Source organism: Blennius ocellaris (assembly GCF_963422515.1).
Source record: "Blennius ocellaris genome assembly, chromosome: 8".
Taxonomy (NCBI): Eukaryota; Metazoa; Chordata; class Actinopteri; order Blenniiformes; family Blenniidae; genus Blennius; species Blennius ocellaris.
The window spans coordinates 12,128,745-12,152,801 of record NC_137657.1 but is presented as its reverse complement, the minus strand read 5'-3'; the positions used below and the strand labels follow the sequence as shown (position 1 = coordinate 12,152,801).

Here is a 24,057-nt window from a genome sequence, read left to right as displayed (position 1 = left end):
CACTGAAGGAGACCACAATCGAGAGAGATTCTCAGAAGAAGAAAGTGGTGCAAAAGGGTCAGTTTGTTAAAACTCTGGGAGAACACTTTTCTGCAGCGAGCCCATCTTTTCTCGTACCAGTCACTGTGAAACACATGCATGTACGGTGACAGTGCATGTCTACGAGCTGTGGAGTTTCCCCACCAGTGGCCCGCGCGTCAGTACCAGGCTGCTGCAGCTCCTACATGTTACAACTTATAATAAATGTGATCATCATGACTCACTCGTTAGGAAGTGGGAAGTCCTGTTACGGGTCACCGCATGCACGTGACCCCCCCCCCCCCCCCAAAAAAAAAGAAGTCTTATTTCTTTTGAGGAGAATAGATTACTTTTTTTTTCCCAGACGACGCTCAACGTCTCACTTCAGTCGCGCGGCGTTGACATCAATGTCTCAGGATTGTAGTTTTCCGTGACAAATATTTGCAAGTCTGATCTTTCCTGGCAGCGGGGAGCCAAACGCCAAAGGGGCCAGCTCGATTCCCGTAAAAGGGGGGAGAGAGTGAGGGAGAGAGAGAGAGAGAGAGCAGGGTGGGGGGAAAGAGGAGGAGGAGGAGGAGGAGGAGGATGGAAAACCACGTGGCTGCGAAGCACGGACCGGAAGTAAGCAAACGCTCGTCCTCATCCAAGATGTCTGCGCCCGAAGAGAACACGTTCGAAGAAGAGGAGCGAGACCAAGTGGAGGACATGGACGAGGAAGGCAGCGGCGACGAGGGAGGGGAAGGGATGGAGGACGATGCGGAGGGGGAGAGGAAAGTGTACGTGCCCGGCATCGAGCCGCTGAAGGCCGGGGAGGAGCTGGAGATGGACCACTCCGCGTACCGCATGTACCACGAGTGCCAAACAGGCGAGTGGAAAGTCTTGTCAACACCGATTCTGTGTCTGCAGAGTGAGCTGTGTGGGGGGGTCGACCAACCGTCGTGTCTGTGTTGTTTACGTCCAGGGGCTCCGTGTCTGAGCTTTGACATCCTGAGGGATGCAGAAGGAGACAAGAGAGAGCAGTTCCCTCTGTCCATGCTGATCTGTGCAGGCACTCAGGCTGAAACTGCCCTGAAGAACAGGTACAGGCCACCCGACTGCACCCTGGCATCTGCTGCTGGTCATTCTTAAAACTTTTAAAACTATACACGATTGCTTGTGAGAAGTGTGAGAAGTGTTGGACACTCAATCTGATCTCTGATTTATTAAGACAGGACTGTGAGCCAAACTCTGGAGTACCGCCACTATCAACAGACAGAAGCTGACAATTCTCTTCTTATACATCTCAAACTACAACTGCAAACAAATCGAAAAACAAAGATTTATAGTCATAGAGGCTTGAATTTGCAGAGCAGTTTGAGACCACAGGGCAAAAGCATGCTGGATGAGAGCAGTCCATTTAGTTTGCAACAGTTACTTGAACATCATGTCACTTGATAACTATAGCTAGCAGTCCAGGATTGAATTTATGAATGAAGGCTTTACTCCAAACATGTAAAATAAAAACAAACAGCTCATAGAATGAAAGCTTACACGCTTGCAAAGGAGTAGAATGACTCAAGTTTATGCCATCTTACAACTGTTTCTTAGTTACTCTCATGTGGTTTTAGTTTTCCATATTAACACGCGCTGAAAAACTAAAGTAAATAAACATTAACTCTCTGCACAAGGTCTTTCCATTAAGGTTTTCCCTAAAGTATCACCGCTTGGCTGTAAAAGGACACCTGTTGTGAGTTTTTCCCGTTAAGCTGCTTGTTGTAGAACAGCAAGTTGTGCCAAGCGTCAGAGACACTGAACAGTTGGACATGAGCATTCAAAGGTTTAAAGGTCACAATAAAGTTCAACTGTGAACAATATAGTGCATTTTAGGTTCATCCTGGTTTTTCACACCAAAGCCAAATATCCATAACTTTTTATAAGTAGTGTCGTTTTTTTTTTTTCTTCATCTTTAGAAGGTATAAAGTTCTCTGGCACAAGTTCATGTGAAAGACATGAATGAAAAGGCAAACTGATGCCATGAAAGGTCCAGTGATTGTTGCATACGTGTACATTAAACGCAAGTTCAAGCTGTTGATCGTCCAGTTAATTTAGGGAATTGTCACAATCTAATTGATCACTAATTGTAATTGAGGACTGAAGGCACCACCATAGGATTTCACACGACTCATAACTTGACAACACTGACTTTATGACAAAACACCACCTTACAATTAGAGGCCACACACACACACACACACACACACTCAATGGGAGGAAGCGGGACTATTGCCATAAACTCCACGCAGGCCACTTAGTGGCATTTTTCACATCGCTCAGATCCTTTTGTTTACCTTTTAGTTTTTAAACTGAAAGAACCGACTTGTCCCAGTGTACTGAGATAATTGATACTGTTCATGTGCCATCGGGTCATTATTTGGCACATATTCACCATTTTCCAAATTTTTGCGTGTGTGTGTAATGGCCACAGCGCGGACGTGATGTGTGAAGAAACCCTGGCGTGCCGCGTTCATAGTTTCTCCGTCACTGCCTGAAAGTCAGCAGCCGGATAAATTCGCCTCAATCACTGTGAGAGGCAGGTCGATTCTGTTCCCCTTGTATGGAAATTGTACCCTGCTAATAACTAGTAATGCAAACGGATGTTTCTGATTTCCCTGAAGTCCCCGTACTTAGTACCAAGTGTGGACCTGATCTCTGGGTGTGGGTGTCATCATGTAGAAGTAGACAATAGGTAGCCTTTTTTTTTTTTTTTTTATAACCAATGGAGAAAGTCAGTGGTGGGAAAAAAAACAAATCAAGCAGCAGCTTGTTTTTAAGGTGTTAACCACATGGCATTTTGCAGCAGGGTGCTTTTTTTCCTCTTTTCATGCACAGCTTCTGTTTTCCCTTTTGTGTAAACTTTTAAAGGCAGTTTATAGGTTAGTGGGAACGTTGAGGCACACTTTTAATTTAACCCCATATAAACCTGAATAGAGATAACCTGTGTGTGGGTTTTGTCTGCAGTCGTTTTGTTGTACACTCCTGCGCTCCCTACTTCCTAATAAATGCATCCATCTCTGCCTCTTTGCAGACTGCTGGTCATGCGCATGCATAACCTTCACGCGACCCACAAAGACAAAGAGGGAGAAGAAAGCAGTGATGAAGAAAGTGAAGAAGAGGAGGAGGAGGAGGATGGGGAAAAGAAACCACAGATGGAGCTCGCCATGATGGCCCACTATGGCGGGATCAACCGAGTCAGGGTATGGCGGAAGTTTTTGTTATGTGGAATGACTGGGAGCCTTTCGTTTGCCGGCGCCTTGGCTGATTTTCGCTCCCCTAATGTCCAGGTGACCCAGTGCGGGCAGCTGTCGCTGGCGGCCGTGTGGTCCGACAAGGGACAGGTCGAGATATTTGACCTCCGCCGTCCGCTGGAGGCCGTCCACAGTTCTGCCGCCATGGCCGCTTTCGTCAAACAGCAAGAAGAAGCCACGCCGCTCTTCACCTTCTCAGGACACATGAGTGAAGGCTTCGCTCTGGACTGGTCCCCTAAAGTACCCGGTATGCGAGTTTAATTCTGGCAAAACAAATCCAACTAAATTGCCCGCATCCGTTCTGGCTTTTATTACATTAGACTTTACCTTGGACAAGGTCATAGGAGTTGTTTTTCCTGGAGGTAAACATGACCCCGACTGCACCTAAATGGTCTTGTGTGCTGTGTCGCCGGCATAATATGAAGAGTCTGCACCTAATGAGAGGCGTCAGTTTCATTCTCACATTCTTAATCGCCTCGTCCTGTGTCACGCCAGCCTCACAGATTTCAAATAAACAGGACACTCGAGAAAAACAAAATCAAGCACTCCTAATCTGAGCAGACAGAACATTGTGGAATACTTTAACACACATAACAAATTGTTGGGGAGGCTCAATCATAACGACACCACTTGATAAGGTTACAACTGGAAAACATAGAAATGAATGCCTTAAACTGTCAACTAAGAAAAAGACATATTAGCTCCCTCGTGTCGTTTGAATCTGCTGCCTAAAACACAGTATATTCTGCTTATTTCACCATGTTCATTGTCAAATTCTTTTACCCTCCTCCTGACATCCAAATCATTGTTTTGTTCTTGATATTGTCTGGTTTTAGTTTCACAATTGTACTTGTGCATACTTGCATGATTCTGTTTTCGGTGTGATAACAATCTTTATTTTTGTTTTGTTTTGTTTTGCCCAGTCCTGTTGATAAAACCCCGTTTTGCCAGCCTTTTCCCAGGCCACCATTATAAACCAGGAGTTATGAAAGACTTAACATGGTTAAAAATGGCCAACGCATGTGATCTTGTAAAATATATTTTGAGACTCGGAAGCTATAATGTATAGCGCTCCAAAATCTCATTTACATTTCTGTTAGTGTCCAATTTTTTTTTCTCAGATGCACCTGCATAATGTGTAATCTTGTGTTTCTAATTCGTTGACAGGTCGTCTCATCAGCGGCGACTGCAAGAAGAACATCCACGTGTGGGAGCCTAAAGAGGGAGGGACGTTGTGGCAGATTGACCAGCGGCCGTTCAGTTCGCACACCAAGTCTGTGGAGGATCTGCAGTGGTCGCCCACTGAAGCTACAGTACGTTCGCTGAAGCTGCAGTTAGACGCTGCTCGCCGGGTTGTTTCAGTCGCTACTGGAGCCGCGTGGAACCCCGCGCAGCTCGTCGCCGTCGTCTGAACACGTGCATGTAGACATTTAGAAGTTAATTGGATGCACGTTTGATAAAAGTTGCCTGAAGCCGGAAGATTAATTTTAAGCTAATCACACACTGCACAGTGGACAAAGTGCATTTTAAACACCCCTTTTAAATGTTTGCTTGGTAATCTACGGTGAGGTTAACAAAGCTTGTTATCTGTTTTTTTTTTTATTACCTCCTGGACTACACAGGAAACTCAGTCTCAGCTCAACCTGAAGCATAGGTTTCTCCACAGTAAATAATTGCGACTGAGACTCGTGCACCCTTTACAGTTGTTTTTCTACAAAAAAACAAAAAACCAGGGTGTGGGAGGGGAGTGAATGGTTGGAATGAATGAAACTATGTGGACTTCAAGAGGAACACCTGGTCGTTCTGCAGCTATGTGCCAGCACATTGTTGTCGTTGAAAATCAGACTGAAATATGTCATTTATTTGTCTTCTTGCTGCAGGTAGTAACTCGGCTAGTTTGTGGTATGTGGATTTGCTGTCAAACAGCCCGACTGCTCGATTGCTTGTTTTTCTTGAAATGTGCACGTCGACTTTGAGAGGCAAATAAGGTCCAAAGTCCAGTTCTCTCACTCTCTCTCTCTTTCTTGTTTACTCCAGGTGTTTGCATCATGTTCAGTGGATCAGTCGATTCGCGTCTGGGACATCCGCGCCCCTCCCAATTCCATGCTCTCAGCCAATGAGGCGCACACGTCGGACATCAACGTGATCAGCTGGAACCGGAGCGAACCATTCCTCCTGTCCGGGGGGGACGACGGGCTCCTGAAAGTGTGGGACCTGCGGCAGTTCAAGGTGAAAAAATCGACCGCACTTTTGTCCAGAATCTCTTTAAATGATGTTTTCGTTGAGCGTGTGGAAAGTAAACCCTCAAGAGTTGCATCGCCATGTGTTTGTTTATGAGACCACACTGTTGTTGCTCCATGATAAACTGTAATTAGATGTTTGTAATGTTACACCGTCGGATGATTTCACCCCTTCCGAACTTGCCAGCCGCACCCAACTCCCAACATTTGTCCCGTCTTGTCCGTTACACAATATTACAACGGCAATTACCGCAGTTGCTTTTTTTTTTTTTAAATGCCCGAGTGTTGTGTGAATGTCTCGTCACGCCTCGCCGCTCTCGTCTCTGCAGGCCGGCCGGCCGGTGGCCAACTTCAAGCAGCACAGTGCCCCCGTCACCTCGGTGGAGTGGAACCCCGTGGACTCCAGCGTGTTCGCCGCGTCGGGGGCGGACGACGTGGTCAGCCAGTGGGACCTGTCCGTGGAGTCCTGTGACGTGGGCGCCCGGGTGGAGGGCGTGAAGGACCTCCCTCCCCAGCTCCTCTTCCTCCACCAGGGTCAGTCGGAGATCAAGGAGATCCACTGGCACCCACAAATACCCGGCGTCATGGTTTCCACGGCCCTGTCTGGTTTCAACGTGTTCCGGACCATATCTGTGTAGTGAATGAATGAATGAATGCCTTTTTGAAATAAATAGTTTTGTACTCCCAATTTCTGCATTGAGGTGCAATGAACTTGTAATAATGTGTATATAGCTAGTTATGTAAGTAATAAATCTTTTTAACGTTTATTTGCCAACCTAAGACAGCATATGTTGCTCGGATTGAACTCTTGAGTCTGTTTTGCAGATGTGTCAAGTATTTATGGCTTTGTTGCATGCAAAAAAAATAAATAAATAAAAAGCCTAAAACTTTGTTGTCTTCATCTCTTTCAACCTTTTCACAGACGCAGGGCAGAATATTTGGTTCAGGATATTGGAACAGGGAACAAAGATAATTTATTGTTGGCAATTTCTGCATGGCAGCATTGTGATATGAAGGGAAAAAATTTTTTTTTTAACTGCACACAATCTGTTTTCTGTTAAAGTACATCAACAACCTGCAATTTGAATTTAGAATTGTGTCATAAAGGACCTCACAGTGGGGTTGGGGTTAGTACCTCCTCAAACCTGGGCCTGGGTGGCATTTCTAGCCCTCCTGTGCACTGTTGAGTTTTCTCTGCTTGCTTCGGGTTCCTCCTTCAGTCCAAAACACGTCTATCAGCCGAATTGAAGCCTCTTAAATTGACTGTGGCTGTAAAATGAGTGTGTTTGTCTGCCTCTTAACTGGGATGGAGTGATGGAGATCAATGGAGATTTTAGTCCTGTAAAGGAGAACGATTAGAGAAGCGCGACACTGTGACGAAAATGGAGAAATGTGTTTTGAATCTTGAGCTTTCACAAGGTTACTTCCCAAAGAAAGGAAGTAATTATTTTTAAATCCCAATAATTACTTTATTTGATTTTTTTCTGTATTCCTGATGAAAGCAAAGGGTAACAAATGTGAATGTATTTGAACCAGCATTTTCAACGCTTCAGCATCAAGGTATCTCCCTTTTACAGCATTATGAAAACAAACAAAACGGAGCATTACACACGCAAAGTAAAACATATACAAAAAAAATACACTGCTGATTGTGGTTTGGGATTGACCTTAAAAAATCCCATGATTGTCTTTGCCTTTTAGCATCAACACCCCCCACACAGCCCAAAGGAAAGCTTTGCTAAAAGTTAAGATAACATGCAAAAAATCAAAAATAAAACCCAAGTGAAGCACAACAAACATGTGATCTGGTCCAAACCAGAGAAACTCACATTGTCAGTGTTGGAATGTGATATATTCACAGTAATTTGATTACGGCTTGTCTCTGAGGACCCGTCATAAAGCTTTTCTTTCAAATGTATGAAAACAACAACGTAAGACATAAAGACATGCAATATGAGGAATAACTATCAAGTTGGGGATATAAGCACAGGGTACAATAATGCAGACATTTAGTTGTCTTTAAGGCACTTAGGATTTTTAACATAGGATTGTGATAAAAAAAAAAAAAAAAAAACCAGCATCTACCAAGTACAGGAGAGACAAATATAAAGTATAAATTATCATTCATTGAGCCTGAATCCAACTGAGCTTCAGTTTCCAGGTGAATGAAATGAATCAAAGTGCCACAAACTTGTCACTGCAATGATCTAAATTACACAATGATTTATTTCATCAGAAAGTCTTTTTTTTTTTTTTTTTTTTACAAATCTGTCACCCTTGTAGATAAAACAAACGAAAAAAGTATTTTCCAGTTGAGTAACATCGTCTTGACTGTAAGCCTCGTAATGATTATTGGATCAATCCAGTTTGCATTCTTATACTTTCTAACTCCATTCAAAAGCGTGACAAAATGACGGGTCGTGGTGACGGCCTGGCTGCTTTACACCACAGCGAAAAAAGGGTCTGTGTCCGTCGTACGTCTTTCTCCTATAGACCGATTTCATCGTCAAACTCGTCCTCGAACGTGTAGCCCCGTCCGGCTTCCTCCTCGTCCTCCGAGTCGGTCTCTGAGTGGTAGCTGTCAGCCCTCCTCCTGTCCAGTGGAGTGACTCCTTCATACTCCGAGCTGTGTGACGACGCGGGACTCGGCGGCAGGTCCACTTTATGGTTCGCGAACTCCGTCTGACCTCCTTCTACCGGGCTCCGGCCCTTCTCGCCCTCGCCCCTGTCTGGGCTGTGGCGCGCCAGCTGATCCTCGTCCTGGAAGTCAAACCCTTGACCCTCTTCCTCCTCAGACGCCTGACGGATGATCTCCTCCCGCTTGTCGCTGAACCTCACTTTTGGCCGCAGGCCCTTTGGCCTGATGGCGTTCCCATCTGGTATCCTGCCGTCTCCCACCTGGTTCCCGTCCGAGCCGACCGAGCTCGTCCCGTTCAGCTTGTTCTGCACGTCCACGGATGTCTCCGTGGCCCCTCGGCCCGCTCTGGTTCCCACCGCCGACGCGTCGCTTCCGGGGCCGAACACGTCCTCTCCGTCGGCATCGAGGCCCAAACCGTCCATCACCCCCAACACGTCCCCCAGCATGGACGGGCCCAGGTCCAGGTCCAGGTCCAAGGTGAACGAGGACACCGACTCGGAGTGCTCGTCGTTGTAGGGGCTCCCCGGAGCGTCCGCGTGAAGGCCGCCGCGGTCGAGGGCCGCCTCGGTGCCGGCGGCCTGGTCATCCTCCGCGCTCCCCGGGTCGGCGGAGGCCGAGCCCGGGCCCAGAGTGGACAGGAAGGACGTGTCGCCGAACGCGTCCCCTCCCCTGCCGATGTGCATGGTGTGGCGGAAGTCTCCCAGTGGGGCCGAGATCATGGTGGGGTCCAGGCGAGGAGCCCGGGTTGATTTATGGAGTGGCATTTCTGTGGAAGAAGTCAGAAACATGAAGGGGAGTGGAGGGCGACTGGCATTCATTCAAGGGATCGGCACATTTGAGCGAAAGGCGACAAAAGTCCCGTCGTCCGGGAAGCGAGTTCAAAGCTGGAGCCCAGCTGATCGGACAGGGTGTCTTAAAAATCTGCCGCGTTGTGCAATATTGTGGGAAAAGCAGTGAGCGTTTCAGCAGCGGTGCGTGTGCGAAGGCCATGCTGAGACTTGTACTTGAAGCACACCATGCAGCGTTAGCACATACTTTTCTCTACCCTCAGGGGTGTCTCCTCACAAGAACAAATGTGTCTTCTTTTTTGTTTCCTATTGTATGATAAATCCATAATCTCACAACTCCCCAGGGGGCTTTAAATCTAAATACCGGTAGTCAAAACTTTTCCAGTTTAAAATCCAAGAACACAATATTTTGATATATGGTGTAAATAATTACAATTGCTGGATGTTACCAGGCTGTGCACGTGACATGTGCAGTCACGTTAACAACATTCAATAGATTGTACAGATGTGTAAGATAATGAGAGAAACTATTGTTAAAGTGTGTCAGTTAAAGCAGGGGAGGGGGGCTCACGGGCCCAGCTCTAAAAACACAAGCCCACAATCATTCATATCCATTTTATATTTCATATAGAAGCATATAAGTAGACATTTAATAACGTGATAATAGCAGTAATGTCTGCGGCTAATGACAAAACCAATGAGAGGCTCAGTCAACATAATTATCTGGGCTCATAAAGCGGCACCGAAACATTGAAAGAGTTTAGAAAGAAGAAGAAGAAAGAAAGAAAATACAAACTTACTTTAAAGTGAAAACTCCGTTCTTTGGTTGGCTCCCTCTTCACTGTCCAGTTTTTTCATCAGGCTTTTTCGCTTTCTCTTCCCTCTCTACTTTTTCCCTCGCTGCTTTTCTCGCCGTCGTTTCGCTTGTGTGAGTTTTTTTTTTTCTTTCTTTTTTTTTTTTCTTTTTTTTTTTTTCCAAAGGGATGGGCACAGGCTGAGGAAGTGACGCGACTGGAAAACACAGGCGCCCGCAAACTACTGGATAGATAGATAGATAGATAGATAGATAGATAGATAGATAGATAGATAGATAGATAGATAGATAGATTCGGTTTTGATACAAAATAATGTATCTTATTTTTTTTTAAATAATAACAATCGAAATTCCTGTTTCATTATGTTTTTTTAAAAGCTTTTTAAGCATGTTCTCCATTTTATTAGGGCCTTTTTAAGCCCCATTTAGCCAAGGGATAGTCCTTTTCAAAATGAATCTCATGTGCAAATAACATTAAAGAAGATAAAATGTTTATTTACATATAGTTTTGTGAAAGCTTCAGTGACACATGGCAGAAGGGCCAAAGACCCAGAGGTTGCTGGTCCATTGTTTAATTAATTTGTTGGTGGGCTTTTTTTTGGGGAGGGGGGGGGCAGACAGGAAGGAGTTACTGCCCTTTTTTGTCTTTCATTGGTCTCTGAGTTATGCCAACAGTGACAAATGGATCACATTTAGATGTCTACTTCACAGGATGAATTATTTGATTATTTTCTGTCCAAATAGTATCCCACTGATTGTGAATGATTATGCTGTGTGGTTTAGGTGACAGTTTTCAGTAACTTATATGTTAGTTTACTCTGCTGGTTGTTCAATGATCTATTTTAGTTTGTATGTCCATTATAGTAAGAGTTATTGATTGGGAGGATTTCATATGAGCCCTTTTGGCTTCTTTCCTCTCCAGTACAGTCAGGTTGTATTTCTTGTAATTCTATATTAAAGTTCTTATTTTGTTGAAATAAAAACATGGATGGATGTAAACCCATCATTTAAGATTACATAAGAGGTCATTAAGAAGCAATAATGTTTACTTAATTTACCAACATTTATACCACAATGCATTTATTCACATTGTATATGCTTTTGTTTTTATCCACATGTTTCTGTTTACATCATATGGTGTAAAATGTCAGTGTACAATAATGTGCATTAACAATACAGACCTTACGTTATCCAATCCACCACTTTATACTTGAGTTTCAACATTCTTTGTACTCTGCATTCATTTTAACGTGCAAACTCTGTAGACATGGATGAAGCCTCTGCCTGTCTCTTAAACCTCTCAACTGGAGACATTTCACATATTGAAGACTATTGAAGTGTTAATAAAGTGAAACAGTGCAGAGCACAAATGTAATTTCACATCGGGAGGTGATGCAACGTTTGACTGGGCTGCCTGTTGTGGAATGCAGTCAGTGAGGTCAGACCTCATACACTGCAGCAGCTTTCTGACAGCATCTCTGCTTGGAGGAATGTCTGCCGCATTATTAACTCCCATAGTTAACTGTCATTTAGTCAAACAGCCAGTCAAAAATTATTCAGGCACTGAACAACAACAAAAATAATAATTTTTATAGAATAGTTGAGAAACTTTTGAAGAGCTTATATCATTCATTGATGAAGCAGTTGTTTCCCCATGTTCCTCTCATGGGTCAAAGACACAAAAGCATCAGCGTTTCATACAATGGTGCCAGGTAGTGAGTCATTGTTTGTGAGATCTTATCACGACTGCTCAGCATATTTGTGTGATGATGTAGCCGAAAAAGACAACAAAGGGAAGAAATTAATTATTCGGTCACCACATGCTTTTCATTCACCGAAAGAAATTAGCTGGAAATTACACTGAACACTTCATTATTTATTCCATTTAAAAACAAGTCATAAAATGAGATAAATAAAAGAAAACAAACCTTGAACCTAATCTTTTATTTTTCTTCATTTTTCTCTGTGCAATTGGAAGAAAAACAGCCCTCATCTATTTATTTATGATGTTATTTACTGAAGTTGTCAATACTGAGATGTAATGCAGAACACTTTAAGAAAAAATTAATGAAGGAAAGAAAGAAAACACATGTCTTTTGTTTTTTTTGGAACTCAACTGGCCCCACAACTACTTTCCCCTTCAAATGACATTTGGAAACCCTGTTGGTCTTTTGCGCTGCGTCTATAAACATCACAGCAGTGGCAAACATCAGTCATCAATTACACTCCAGAGAGTCTTCGAAAAACTTTGGGGGATAAAGTGTGGGAGAGAGTCTCTGACAGGAAATGACTCCCCTTTTCGGAACACACACACACACACACACACACACACACACACACACACACACACACACACACACACACACACACACACACACACACACACACACACACACACACACACACACACACACACACACACACTCACATCCTGCAGCTGTGTGTACTTCACAGGAAGACAGCGAGGGAACATGGACATGCTCAGAATGTACGGGTGCTAAACGTCGTGAAAAATATACAGTACAAATATGTGCAAAATTATAGTTGCCAGTGAGAGGTAGGCAGACAAGATTTCCTCAGGAATGTTTGAGTTTATTTTATTGCCTTGAGCCTACTATACGTTTTTATTTAGTTTAGTATGCTTTTCTGAATTGCCTTGTTTTAATGCATTTCTTTTATTTCCCAGTAAAACAATGTGAATGTCCCATTTGCCAATATAAACATTTCATCTGGATTTTACCATTTAATAGTGGAAAAGTGAAGCGCTGGTTCAAACAAAAAAGGAAAGATGGGGTTATAACTGGAGAGGGGCCTTATAGCTAAAACACAGGAGATTTTGCACAACTCTAAAATCATTTTGTCTTTCAAATATGTGGAGTGAGGTTGTGTGGATTGTTGTATGAATTGGAGTCTGAGCACAGGCAGTGTCCAAGCACAACCCAGTTCAAAAAATAATATAAAACAATGGTCATCACTAAGTATAGGGAGGAGAATGCTGTGATACTGGTGTAAAAACGATTATTTATTCATATAAATAATACATTATGTATTTACTATTTTTCGTGTGTGTGTGTGTGTATACAATTATTATTCATTGTTGAGGTGACATAGGGGTAGGAGTAACTAATCTTAGGCTTCATACTACTTCTTTTCCATTATGGTTGTACATTATTTATTGAACTATTTAATTTTGGCTTGTTATATTTATTTGTTTGTGTTTTTATTTAATTTTGTTGTCATGGTTTTAATCATTTCATTTGTGCCCACATGGCCGAAATAAACTTTTTTTTTTTTTTTAAAGGAAGGGCGGGTCATAAAGGCACATCACATCGTGTCGTCATATATTAGTGTCGTCATAAATGGCTTCGCCGTCCGCCTGTCAGACGTTACTGTGGGTGAAAAAAAACCCTCCGGTGAAACCTTGCGTCACGCTGGCTTGGCTCAGACACAGTTCTGCCATTTTGTATCTCCGCAGTCTAACCCAGTGCTCAGAGCGAGTTTTCAACCGTTTTTGAGTCGTGTCTCAATTCGAACCCTGTCTGAACGTGTTCGTTCCTCTCGGTAAGTCGCCAGTATTGGCGGTCGGTCGACTGCGCCCCGTTTCAACCCGCCCTTCGCTCCAGCGTGTTTGGACTTCATCTTGTTTACCTTCTGCCAGCGGAGAGCTAACGCCGTTAGCACGATTAGCCGCTCGCGAAGCGCCGTCCAGCTTCCAGAAGTCTGCGGCGAAATGGCGGCCAACACGGCGCAGGCAACCCCGGCTGCTAACTGGTATGTCACAAGCATTTACAAAGCCCGCGCGTCGTGATAAGCGTTTTAAACACTTTTTAAGGTGTTTTCTTTTAGGTAAAGAGAATGTTTTAACGTTGCAATCGCAACGCTGTTTGTGAAATCCGCTCCTGTCTGGGGGCCAGTGGCTAATGGCTGGCTCGGGTTAACGTGAAGTACAGGCCTCTGCCCCGGTTTAAAAATAATAGATTAGTGAGAAATCCTTCAGTTATCTCAGAGGAACATCTATACAGCGTTCCTCCACATATAATACGTTCTCCCCATGTCAGCTGCTGACACCTTTTAGACGTAGAAACTATCGGTTCTCGTCGATGTTTACAGCTGATTAGAATGTGTACTATTATGTTACTGACATGATAATAGGCTGACCAGGCGTCAACAGGATTACCTGTCCTGTTTAGTGAAAACAAAGTTCAGATGTCATCTTTATGTGTTGGGCAGATCGTATAAAAAAACATTGTTTTGATTATCTTGTCTTCCCTGACGTTGGCGTCTTTTGTGTTTTGTGAAAGCTATATTTAGCTTGGACTGAAATTACAGATTCAGTTGTAGTTGTCAGGCGTTAAATCAAATAACTTTGCTATTCTGAGTAAAAGGATGTTTTGTAAAACGATAATGCCCACACCACCACAGCCACCAAAATATTGTGTGATTTCCAAATAGATGGACATAATCTTATTGCACACTCATCGATTGAGCTTTTTATGTAAAGGATCTTATGTGTGTTTGTTCTTGTGGTTCTGGCAGGTCTTATGGTTCCGGTGCAGACAGCCAGGTTCATGAGAATCCAGAATGGGAAAAGGCAAGGCAAGCGCTCGCTTCCATTAACAAGAGTCAGACCGCTGCCAACGCCACACAAGCCAGTCGGAGCCAAGCAGAGGTGCAGACTCATCTGTTATGTGACATCGCATCGGTTGATGGTTCTCCACTAGGATTTTTTTTTGGGGGGGGGTAGACATATGTAGTCTACCAATAGTGAGCAGATTTGTAATTGGGGAAATCTTTTAAAGATTGTGACTTTCATGGTTAAAATGAATTCAACACAGTTTAAAAATGACAAAATGTCAAGCTTTTCCGTCGTAAAAAGTTTATCCTCAACAATCATTACTGTAAGAAAGCAAGCTTACTTTATTGATCTCCGAAGGTCAACTCCTTGTATTTAACCCAACCTATTAATAGATAACCGTATCTATGTGTGCTCGGAGCAGTGGGCTGCCACAGTGCAGAGTCGGGGGGGCAAAGTTCCTGCTTGAAGATCCCCAGTGGGAATAAAGCTTCGACCACCACTGCCTGTCAAATAGAATTAACCGGCCAGACTGAAATTGCCTCACTTTTTGACATCGTCATTCCTGTCCATGCTAAATGACATTGTCCTTGTTTGAGGTTGTTCTAACCAGGCTATTTATTCCAGGCGGGCCAATTCCAGCCAGCAGTAAGTGACTCGGCCGCGATGCAGCAGCAGCAGCAGTACTATCCATGGTACCAGCAAACTCAGCAGCACTACCCCGGATATACTTACCCCTATAATTACTACTACCCCATGGGTCCAGTAAGTACAGGAAGAAGTTGTTGTCTTCTCTTTTGGTTCACAAATGTCATACTAACGTATCCACACGGTAGTCGACACTGGGCACACAGCACTGCCTCTCACAGGAACATCACATGTTGAGTGACGAGTTGAAGATTTTACAGTTGTGAAAATAGTGACCAACTTTTACAACCTGGATTTCTTTTTAATTTTCCAGTATGGCGGGGCTTATCCACCCAATCAGTACAGTGTGCCTTCAGGGCCGTACACAGGGACACCAAACTCAAATGGACAGGTACCATTTATATTTTTACCATTTGCTCTGTGATGCAACTTTAGCATGTGTGCGTGTAAATCTGAGATAACGGATATTTTTGCCACTAATAGTTGAATCAAAGCTAAAAAGAAAATAAGATGATGTAGGGGTCACTGTATGTTATCAGTGTCTCTCCTAAACTTGGGGCCTCAACAGTGCCAAAGTTTAAAGTAGAGTAGTTTTCCATTTCTAACCTTTCTATCTTCAAATTGTTTTGTCAATTTGATGTTCTGAACACTTTCCTCCCCCTTCCGTTCTTTTACAGCCTCCCCCAGTGCCTGGAATGGAAGACCAGTCCTCTTACCCTTCCCAACCACAGCCCCCGGCGACCCCGCAGCCACCTCAAAGCCCCACCACCTCAGAGAAACCCCCTCCCCCGCCACCCCCACCCATTCCCCCACTGCCCAACTCCCAGTACGCCCCTCCGCTGTCGCAAAATGCATACGGCGCAAGCAACGCCATGTCGTACCCACCCGGGGACCCCAACCAAATGCAAGTCTACAACCATTCCCAGGCGAGGCCCAACTACGGCCAGAGCTTCCAGGCGCAGAACGCCTACCAGACGGCTCAGAACAACTCCCAGCAGCAGCCTCCGGGTCAGTACGGCTCGGGGCTGGGCAGAGGAGACGCTATTAAGAACAAGAACCAGAAACAAGGACAGCAGCTCTGGCACCGCATGAAACGTAGGTTTGAAACTTTTAAATGTGATCTTGCTTGAGTGGTGCTTCAATTTTCCACTATAGCGATCAAGTAGATAGATAGATAGATAAATACTTTAATGATCTCCAAGAAAAATTCACACAAGTAGTTGTAGTCGTCGCTGTTTTAGGCCTCCGTCTGCAGGAGTCGGTTTATTTGGACCAACACAAAGTGTTTACTGAGTACGTGCTGCGCCCACATGGAAGCTGGCGTTCTCGGAGGGTGAAGCCTAATTTCTTTGGACCTGCTCCCTGAATAGAGGGTTCAGAGAATCTTCAGCCTCCATGCCTTTATGGTGAAAACGCTGAAACGCAGAAATCGTAAACCTGTTCAAGAAGGGCTTAATAATGCAACGACGGGGTGTCTTAAGTCATTCTTGTGATCAACATGGTCTCTGTGCCTTTGTGCATTAATCTGGAAATAGAAGGTAATGATTCCCTCTCATTTTTTGCTCTTATAGAAGCACCTGGGACTGCTTCTGTGAAATTCAATATCAACAAGAGGCCCTATCAGGTTCAGTGTTCCTCAGTCTCCAGCCAGGCATTCGCTCCTGGGGAGCAGCCTCTTGGAATGAACAACACACCTTCCTCCCCAGCCACAGGCAGTGCTGCATCTGGAGGAGCTCAGACAAGGTAAACACTGCTTCGTCTCTAATAATGTCGAATTTTTTTTTTTTTTTTTTTATGATTATTTTTGTCATGTATACTTATTATTCTTTAATTGTATTTCCTGCAGACCTCAGGACTGGCCGCAAGCCATGAAGGAGTATGTGCAGCGGTGTTTCACAGCCTGTGAGACGGAAGAAGACAAGGATCGCACAGAGAAGGTGTTGAAGGAAGTCCTGCAGGACCGCTTAAAAGACGGCTCGGCCTACACCATCGATTGGACACATGAGCCTTTACCCGAGTGAGTTCAGCATTTATTAAGTTGTTTGTCGGGTAGAGACATAAACTCTGGGAATGTTTCCAAGACTGACTTCATCTTGTACCCTCTTACCATGAGGCTTGTCTCTTGGGTTAGTAATCATGAAATTTGATGTATTTGGGTTTTTTTTTTTTTTTTGCCCTCTCTCTCTGTTTTCAGACTGAAGGTGAAGCAGTCTCGTTGGGAAGCTGTCGCATCCCAGCGGTCGTCAGAAGGCTCGCTCAGTCGTGGTGGAGCTGCAGCAGCTTCCAGAGGCCGGGGCGGCGGACACAGATTGGGTCACTACAGGAATATCTTTTCACAAAGGAGCCCGTCGTCAAGCTCATCCCGGTCCTCCTCCCGCTCGCCGTCGCCGTCGCACAGCCGGCACAGGGACCGCAGCAACCAAAGGCACAGGCGCAGGTATTGTATCTTATTATTCTGTTATGGATTATACCTGTCCTGTCTGCTTACAGAAAACACCTCGTCTCCTTCCTGTCTGATGATCCTTCTGTTTGTGTGTCTTCAGTGATTCAGGTTCACAGTCAGACAGCAGCCTCTCCAGTGACCTCCGATCTCAACTGTCAAGACGCAGTCAGAAAGGAGGACGCGGTCGTGGTAATGACCGGGAGAGAGGGCGCGGAGGTGGAGAGCGAGGGCGAGGAAGAGGAAAAGCCAACAGAGGAAGGCGGTAAATACATTTTTTTTCTTTTTTATTGTTTGTTGGCGAGGACCTGCACATGGACACTGAAAGTCCATTTTGTCAGGCTCGTTGTCCTTTTATAGCACCCCTTGTGAATGGTCTTTAATTTACTATCCCAGGGGCATGGATGATGGAAATCCAGGATCTGGGAAGAAGAGGAAAGGTGGGAATGCTGGCTTGGACTTCCATGATCCCAACAAAGAAGCCAAAAAGCAGAGCCGAGCAGCGCGCTTCCACAAGCAGCTTCGCTCCGAGCCCCTCGTGCTCTCCATCAACTCGCTGGACCTGCCCGACGCGTCGCAGGAAGGCATCAGCTGGGAGGACTGCCCCATTGTGGGAACGTGTCAGGACATCACCAAGCCCTATCTGAGGCTGACCTGTGCTCCGGACCCCTCCACTGTTCGGCCCGTTCACGTAAGTTGCCGTTTTAAATCGACTCTACCCGTACAGGCCTGAAAGCGTTTTAACCACACCCAATGTATTTCTTTGGGGGGGGACAATCACACAATAGTTTGAACAGCAAAAGAGAAAAAAAGTTCTGTTCTGATGAGAACTCCCACACCATGTTATTTATTTCCTTAGCAGGCCTGACAGATGGAGTGTCTGTTCTTATCGAGTAAACGTAGATCCTAATCTTTAACTAGCCAACATTGAAGAATACACTGGTAGTACAGCAGATACTTTTTAAGATTTAAAAAAAAAGGGAGAGGGAGAAAGAAATCTGACTTTAATCTGCCTTGTCACTTGGTTAACAGGTCCTCAGAAAGTCCATACACACTGTGAAAGCCCACTGGAAAACCAACCAGGATTACGCCTACGCCTGTGAGCAGATGAAATCTATACGGCAGGACCTCACGGTAAACTCTTTTCACATATGCTTTGTCCTTCTCTTCTCAGAGTGTCTACGTTTTGCCCGTAATCGATGTACTCGGTTCTTCTCTTTCCCCAGGTCCAAGGAGTTCGTACCGAGTTCACAGTGGAAGTGTACGAGTGTCACGCGCGCATTGCTTTGGAGAAGGTGAGCCTCTTCGCCTCTTGTTACACTACCTCAAAGTAATGATGCACTTCTATTTGACGCTCGTTGTGTTTTGTCTTCAGGGGGACCATGAGGAGTTCAACCAGTGTCAGACGCAGCTGAAGGCTCTTTATAAGGACAATCCCTCGGACAACATCGGAGAGTTCACGGCATATAGATTGCTCTATTACATCTTTACTAAAAACTCTGGAGGTATGCTTGGGCGTTTCTGGGGCGGGGTGTCTGTGGTATTTTTTTTTTCTGTCTTTCATTCAGTGATTAATTCTCTGGAATGTGTCTGAGCAGATCTGACCACCGAGTTGGTGTACCTGACCCCGGCACTGCGGGCCGACAATTGTGTGGCTCATGCGCTGGCACTCCGCGCCGCCTGGGCTTTAGGAAACTATCACCGGTTCTTTAAGCTCTACCAGGAAGCCCCGCGGATGGCTTCATATCTCATTGACAAGTTTGTAGAGAGAGAGCGAAAGATTGCACTCCGGGCCATGGTCAAAACGTGAGTCGCACTCTTGAGAGGATCCCTTTTTAAATTGTACCTCAAATCGATGGCTGACCTTTTTTTTTTTCTCCATGTGTTCACAGGTTCAGGCCTGACTTGCCAGTGCAAAGTGTGGAGTCTGCTCTTGGCTTTACATGTTCAGACTCCTGTATGGCCTTCCTCGTTGGCCTAGGTGTCACATTCTACCCCTCTGATCCCCAAAAGATAGACTGCAAAACCAGCACAGCCGCCCTGGCTGCCTTGTGAGGGCGGGGGGAGGGTGGCTAGGGGTTTAGGGCAACACATAGAAGGGAAATGTTAGGGGATAGTTATGGAACTCCATCTATTTAATGCACTGCACTTCAGACACCTCAGCCAGCTCAGATTAAAGAGTGACAACGTTTCTGCTTGTGAGTGTAGGCGAGTGTCAGACCTCGGCTTCAGATGTATTTTTAAGAGCAACACAGATAAGAGCTGCCGTATTCCCCCCCAAAACATGCACTGGGGCTCCGTAAGCAAGACCCTCGCCCCCCACAGCTCCAGCTACTCCCCCCCCCCCCCCCCCCCCCCCCCCCCCCCCCGAGCGCTGCGGTGCGGCTGCCACTGATGAGTCAATTCGGGAAGGAATTTCCCCTCTGGGGGTTAATAGAGTGCTGTTAAAATAGCTGAGAATGTGTGCACACACTTTTTACACAGACACAGGATCAGCTAGTGATGCTCTGATACATTCAGGATGCAGGAGCAGTGATTCCAGAGTGGAATCAAGCCATTTCACTTAGAGCCCAAAGTCACAGAGCAGTGAGGTGCTCTCCTCCTTCGTGGTTCCTGTTCCTTAACCGCCACTAGTTTTCAAAGCTAACAGTGTTCTGTTATGTTTTCTTCCTTCCTCAAGTCCAACAGCTGAAAGACCTGAAGAACGCAAGTCTTACAGTACGAAGAGAATTGCGAACGGATCCAGCTCGTCCCTGTTCGGAGCTCATTGAAACAAGTCGTCGTGGCCCCGCGCTCTTAAAAGACTGTAAGAAGACGCCTGTCTGAAGAAGAAGAAGAGGAGGTGGTTTGTATATCCTGCCCCTTGTACGGTTCCTCGAAGTATCTCCAGCCGGCAGTTGTTCCCCACGTGGAATAAATGGACTGAGCTCAGCCGTTTGGTTCCTGATGCAACGTTCACCCGGCGCTCATGAAATGTCCGGGTTAGCACTGGGAACAAGCGCCAGCCCGATGAGAATTGACTGTGTGCCGTAAAGGGTACAGGCAAGTTTTTTTTTTTTTTTTTTCCCCTACATGAAGATGTTTTTGCACGCCTTCGTCACCTGGAAGTTCTTCGTCTCCCGAATCATTGTAGCTGCGGCGAAGAGCCGTCGTCGCCGGTAGGGATTCCCGTGAGCATCCGGAGTCCCGTTCACCCCGACAGCGACAGCAGCAGCAGCAGCAGCAGCGGCGATGAAGCTCATCCTCACCTCAGCAGCTTTCAGTTTGAAAGAGGAAAGGCGACAGCGCTGTCATCTTCAACCGCAGTTGAAGGTGGCGCCGTCGGCGCATCCGAGGGAAACCTCCCCCCCCCCCCCCCCCTCCCTCCCCCGCGGCCGTCTCAAGAAGGTGGTTTGTATGCTCTGGCTCTGGGTCTGCAAGGCTGGTAAGAGAGGAACTTCAGGAGGAGGCGATGACGGCTCAGCAGAGATGTTGCCTCCCGTGTCTTCTGTGTTGGTGTGTTCTATCTTGTGATTGGACCGCAGTATTGGCGTTTCTTTGGTCAAAAGAAAGAAAAAAAAAATGCCTACAAGCAGGGCTTCATATGAATTCTGGACAGTTAAATGAATGTCTCAATGGATTTGGCATTATCCAAAAATGCCAAAAAAAAAATTGTGGAGTCCTTAAAATCCCAGATGTTGCCAATTGTTAGGGGCGACACTAAAACCGTTCGTTTAAAAAATGGATGATGTCCAATTGTAGCTATGAAATTCTTCACCTTGAAGCTGAACTTCTGGCCCGATCGGTTGAGTGAGCTGGCCTAAATGTAAACGAGCTGTCATAGAGCTGACGACCAACTCGACCAGATTAGGTCTCGGACCGCGGTCGTGCTCGCGAACACTGAAGTGGTGACGATGATGTTATAATTTATGATGGCAATTGGCTTGTGAATGTGCAAAATGGACAGAGGTTGGTGTTGATTGGAGCTTTTCTCAGTATTATTTGACCCACAGACTCGTGGAGCACGTTGTGGTGCCATGTACCAGAACAGGCACCGATTTAGAGGCGCTCTACTATTCACCTTTACTTTCTATCAGAAGCTTATATTTTTGTAAATACTGTATGATATTGCTGTGATAATTTTTTGGATGAATGCTCGGTGTAGATTTTTGTTCACACATTGGGTAAGTGTGAAATTTTATTTTTGGACATTTTACGTCGCGACATCAAACATGTCAAATAGGTGAAATGCCGGCGGGTCTCGATTGGACGACGTGGCGTGTGGACCCCCGCCACACCCGACGCGGTAGAGGAGTCGATAAATGCCATCGGCACAGGGCCGTGAAGCCAAACCTTGTCGGGACGTTGCACTTGGACTTCATTAATCTGAATAATTATTGTCAAAAGTGTCCCCTCCTGGCAGCGCGCAATGTCTGTCGTTAGCCCGGCGACATGTTGGCTAATTGGTTGGCGCTGTGCGTGGATACGTTGTGCGGGCAATGTCGCCGTCCTCCGCCACAAACTAAAGTCCCAAGTCGACACATTCCACTTGTGAACTTGGCTCAGCAGTTTTGCTATTTAAGCAGATGTCTTGTGATGGCGATGATCTCAACGTGTTTCCTTTTTTCTCCTCCCCCCCTCTTCATCTTCTCCTCGTCCCCTGTCCTCTCTTGATGCCCCCCCCCCCCCCCCCCCCCCCTTCCTCCCTCCCTCCCTCCCCCCTCCACTCCCTGATCCTCTCTCCCACACACCACCAGACGCCTCGGCCTTCAGCTGCTGCACTGAAGGAGCACGGAGTGCCGATAAGTGGGCGAGCCTCCTCCAGACGTCTGCCGGAGAGAGTGAGAGAGCATTGTGAGCAAATCCAAGTCTTGGTTTGACCCACTCAAGTTGAAGCCTCGCAGCTGATAAAATGATCAGGGAGCCTCACTTTAATGAAATGAGGAGAGTGTTGATCTGCCGCTAACCCAAATATTTCAAGATGTGGTTTTTTTGGTTTGGTTTGTGTGTTCAACCTGTTCTCAAAGCTTGATAATTGACAAAGTCAACTTGTACTGTCTGTCTGTTTGTCCAGATGCAATTTGACCCACAGCTCATCAGCCTCCCTCCCCCGCTCCCCAAACTCCCAGTCCTGTTTGCATTGTGAATTTGACAAATCGCCTCGGTAACTTAATTAGAGCTTCCTGTTGAGGACCTTGTCCCTCGACATCAAAATGCCTCTGGACATGCAGATCATATCTTTGAACCCCCTCAGCTACAAGCAGTCCTTGAATATTCAGTATTTTTGCCTGGTGTGTGCTCCCGAGCTACGACCGCTTTACTTTTCATGTGACGAGCTTCAGCAGCGGAGGCGTGCCGTAAGAACTCTGCAGAGGATTTACATTGTGCTACTTGTGATGTGTCAATTTTCCAGAGCTGATATAGTCCCAGGTTGTTGTTTTTTTTTTTTTCTCCCCCCATTTTGTTTTGTTGTTTTTTTTTGTTTTTTTTGAGGGAACAAAATTCTCCTCGAGGCGACTAACAGTGCATATTTTATTTTAGTTTCTTTTGTTTTTCCTCCGGTTTCCTGAGTCATGTTTTCTGTATTTTGTTGCTCCCATGTTGCTGTATACCTCCATCAGTCTCTGTAACTCCTCCCTCGATGCCACACTGGATGAGCTCCCCATCTCCCTCTCTTCCATCTATGTTCATTTCTTTTTCTCTAGTCACAGTTTAGATTGTCCCCCTTTTCACTGCTCTCGCATTATTTCTTCCTCCCCCTCCCTGCATGCCACCCCCCCACCCACTCCACCGCCTCCTCCTTCTCTTCCGCTGGTATTTCTCTTCTCATACTCACCTCCTTTCTGTCCAGTATGTTTGTGACTGTTTGCTGTTGGTCACTCACTAGTAAGTATTGTATTGCGTCTGCAGTGCTTTCATAGTTTATGTTGCAGCTCACTAACAACTAAAGGTGTTTCTGACACCCCCACCCCCCACCCCACCCCTCCCCATCCCACTCCTCTACAGATCTGATATAATAAAACTGCCATTTTGTGAATATGTAAATATTCCTTTTTTTTTTAAAAAGAAAAAGAAAAAAAATCTAATAAAAATCATTTAAACTGCAAAAATAAAATGTTTTGTTCATTTTATTAGGAATTTAACTTGACAAGAGAAGTGATGAGTTCATTAATATGACAGCAGTTTTGAAAAGTTTCACATAGAACAGTTCTGGTCTGAAGCAGTGAGAGATGAGCTCCATTACAAACACCGGAGGCAGAGGGAGCTTTCCCTTCAGATGTTTGGACATTTTTTTCTGCCCTGGCCAACATATTTGTGGATTAAAACAGCAATTGAGTCATTAAATATAGCAGCTGGGAAAATATGTTAGTGTTCCATTATGTGGAAAAAGGACAGAAAGAACAGCAGAAGCCAAAGATCAGAGTTAAATACCATGTGAAAGCACAAGCAGAGAGGGAAAAAAGCAGATGAGTGCATGCAGTTTAAAAAGAAAAAGAAGGTTCAAACGTCTTTGAAAAAATGAAATGACTCAGCTTGAATGTGGTCATTCATGCCTCAACCTAATTAATGCAATTTGATATTTTTCTAATTTTTAATCACAAATTTGCTATCTTTATAACAGGATGTCATGATAA

At 45.2% G+C, this 24,057-nt stretch overlaps 3 protein-coding genes across 4 annotated transcripts; 2 read left to right on the top strand and 1 right to left on the bottom strand.

Moving 5' to 3' along the window:
• Positions 1-666: 666 nt before the first annotated feature.
• Positions 667-6,394, top strand: grwd1 (glutamate-rich WD repeat containing 1; the record flags this gene model as incomplete). Its single annotated transcript, XM_080501535.1, has 7 exons — positions 667-883; positions 980-1,097; positions 3,083-3,251; positions 3,339-3,549; positions 4,470-4,615; positions 5,340-5,531; positions 5,872-6,394. 7 exons carry the CDS (start codon positions 667-669, stop codon positions 6,178-6,180), a joined length of 1,362 nt encoding a protein of 453 aa, XP_080357661.1. The 3' UTR covers positions 6,181-6,394.
• Positions 6,395-6,705: 311 nt separating this feature from the next.
• Positions 6,706-9,909, bottom strand: cdc42ep5 (CDC42 effector protein (Rho GTPase binding) 5). The gene is made up of 2 exons (XM_080501546.1): positions 9,769-9,909; positions 6,706-8,946 (listed from the first exon to the last, which is right to left on the bottom strand). Exon 2 carries the CDS (start codon positions 8,942-8,944, stop codon positions 8,030-8,032), a length of 915 nt encoding a protein of 304 aa, XP_080357672.1. The 5' UTR covers positions 8,945-8,946; positions 9,769-9,909; the 3' UTR covers positions 6,706-8,029.
• Positions 9,910-13,248: 3,339 nt separating this feature from the next.
• Positions 13,249-19,780, top strand: leng8 (leukocyte receptor cluster (LRC) member 8). 2 transcript variants are annotated; one of them, XM_080500900.1, is made up of 16 exons: positions 13,250-13,343; positions 13,441-13,553; positions 14,319-14,451; positions 14,983-15,120; positions 15,317-15,394; positions 15,681-16,098; positions 16,575-16,746; positions 16,850-17,020; positions 17,198-17,440; positions 17,547-17,708; positions 17,840-18,134; positions 18,476-18,577; positions 18,670-18,738; positions 18,819-18,948; positions 19,042-19,249; positions 19,336-19,780. In XM_080500900.1, exons 2-16 carry the CDS (start codon positions 13,513-13,515, stop codon positions 19,496-19,498), a joined length of 2,523 nt encoding a protein of 840 aa, XP_080357026.1. In that variant the 5' UTR covers positions 13,250-13,343; positions 13,441-13,512; the 3' UTR covers positions 19,499-19,780. The 2 variants fall into 2 exon arrangements, with proteins under 2 accessions (XP_080357027.1, XP_080357026.1); XM_080500901.1 differs by lacking the exon at positions 15,317-15,394 and having other exon boundaries at positions 13,249-13,553.
• The last annotated feature ends 4,277 nt before the right edge of the window (positions 19,781-24,057 follow it).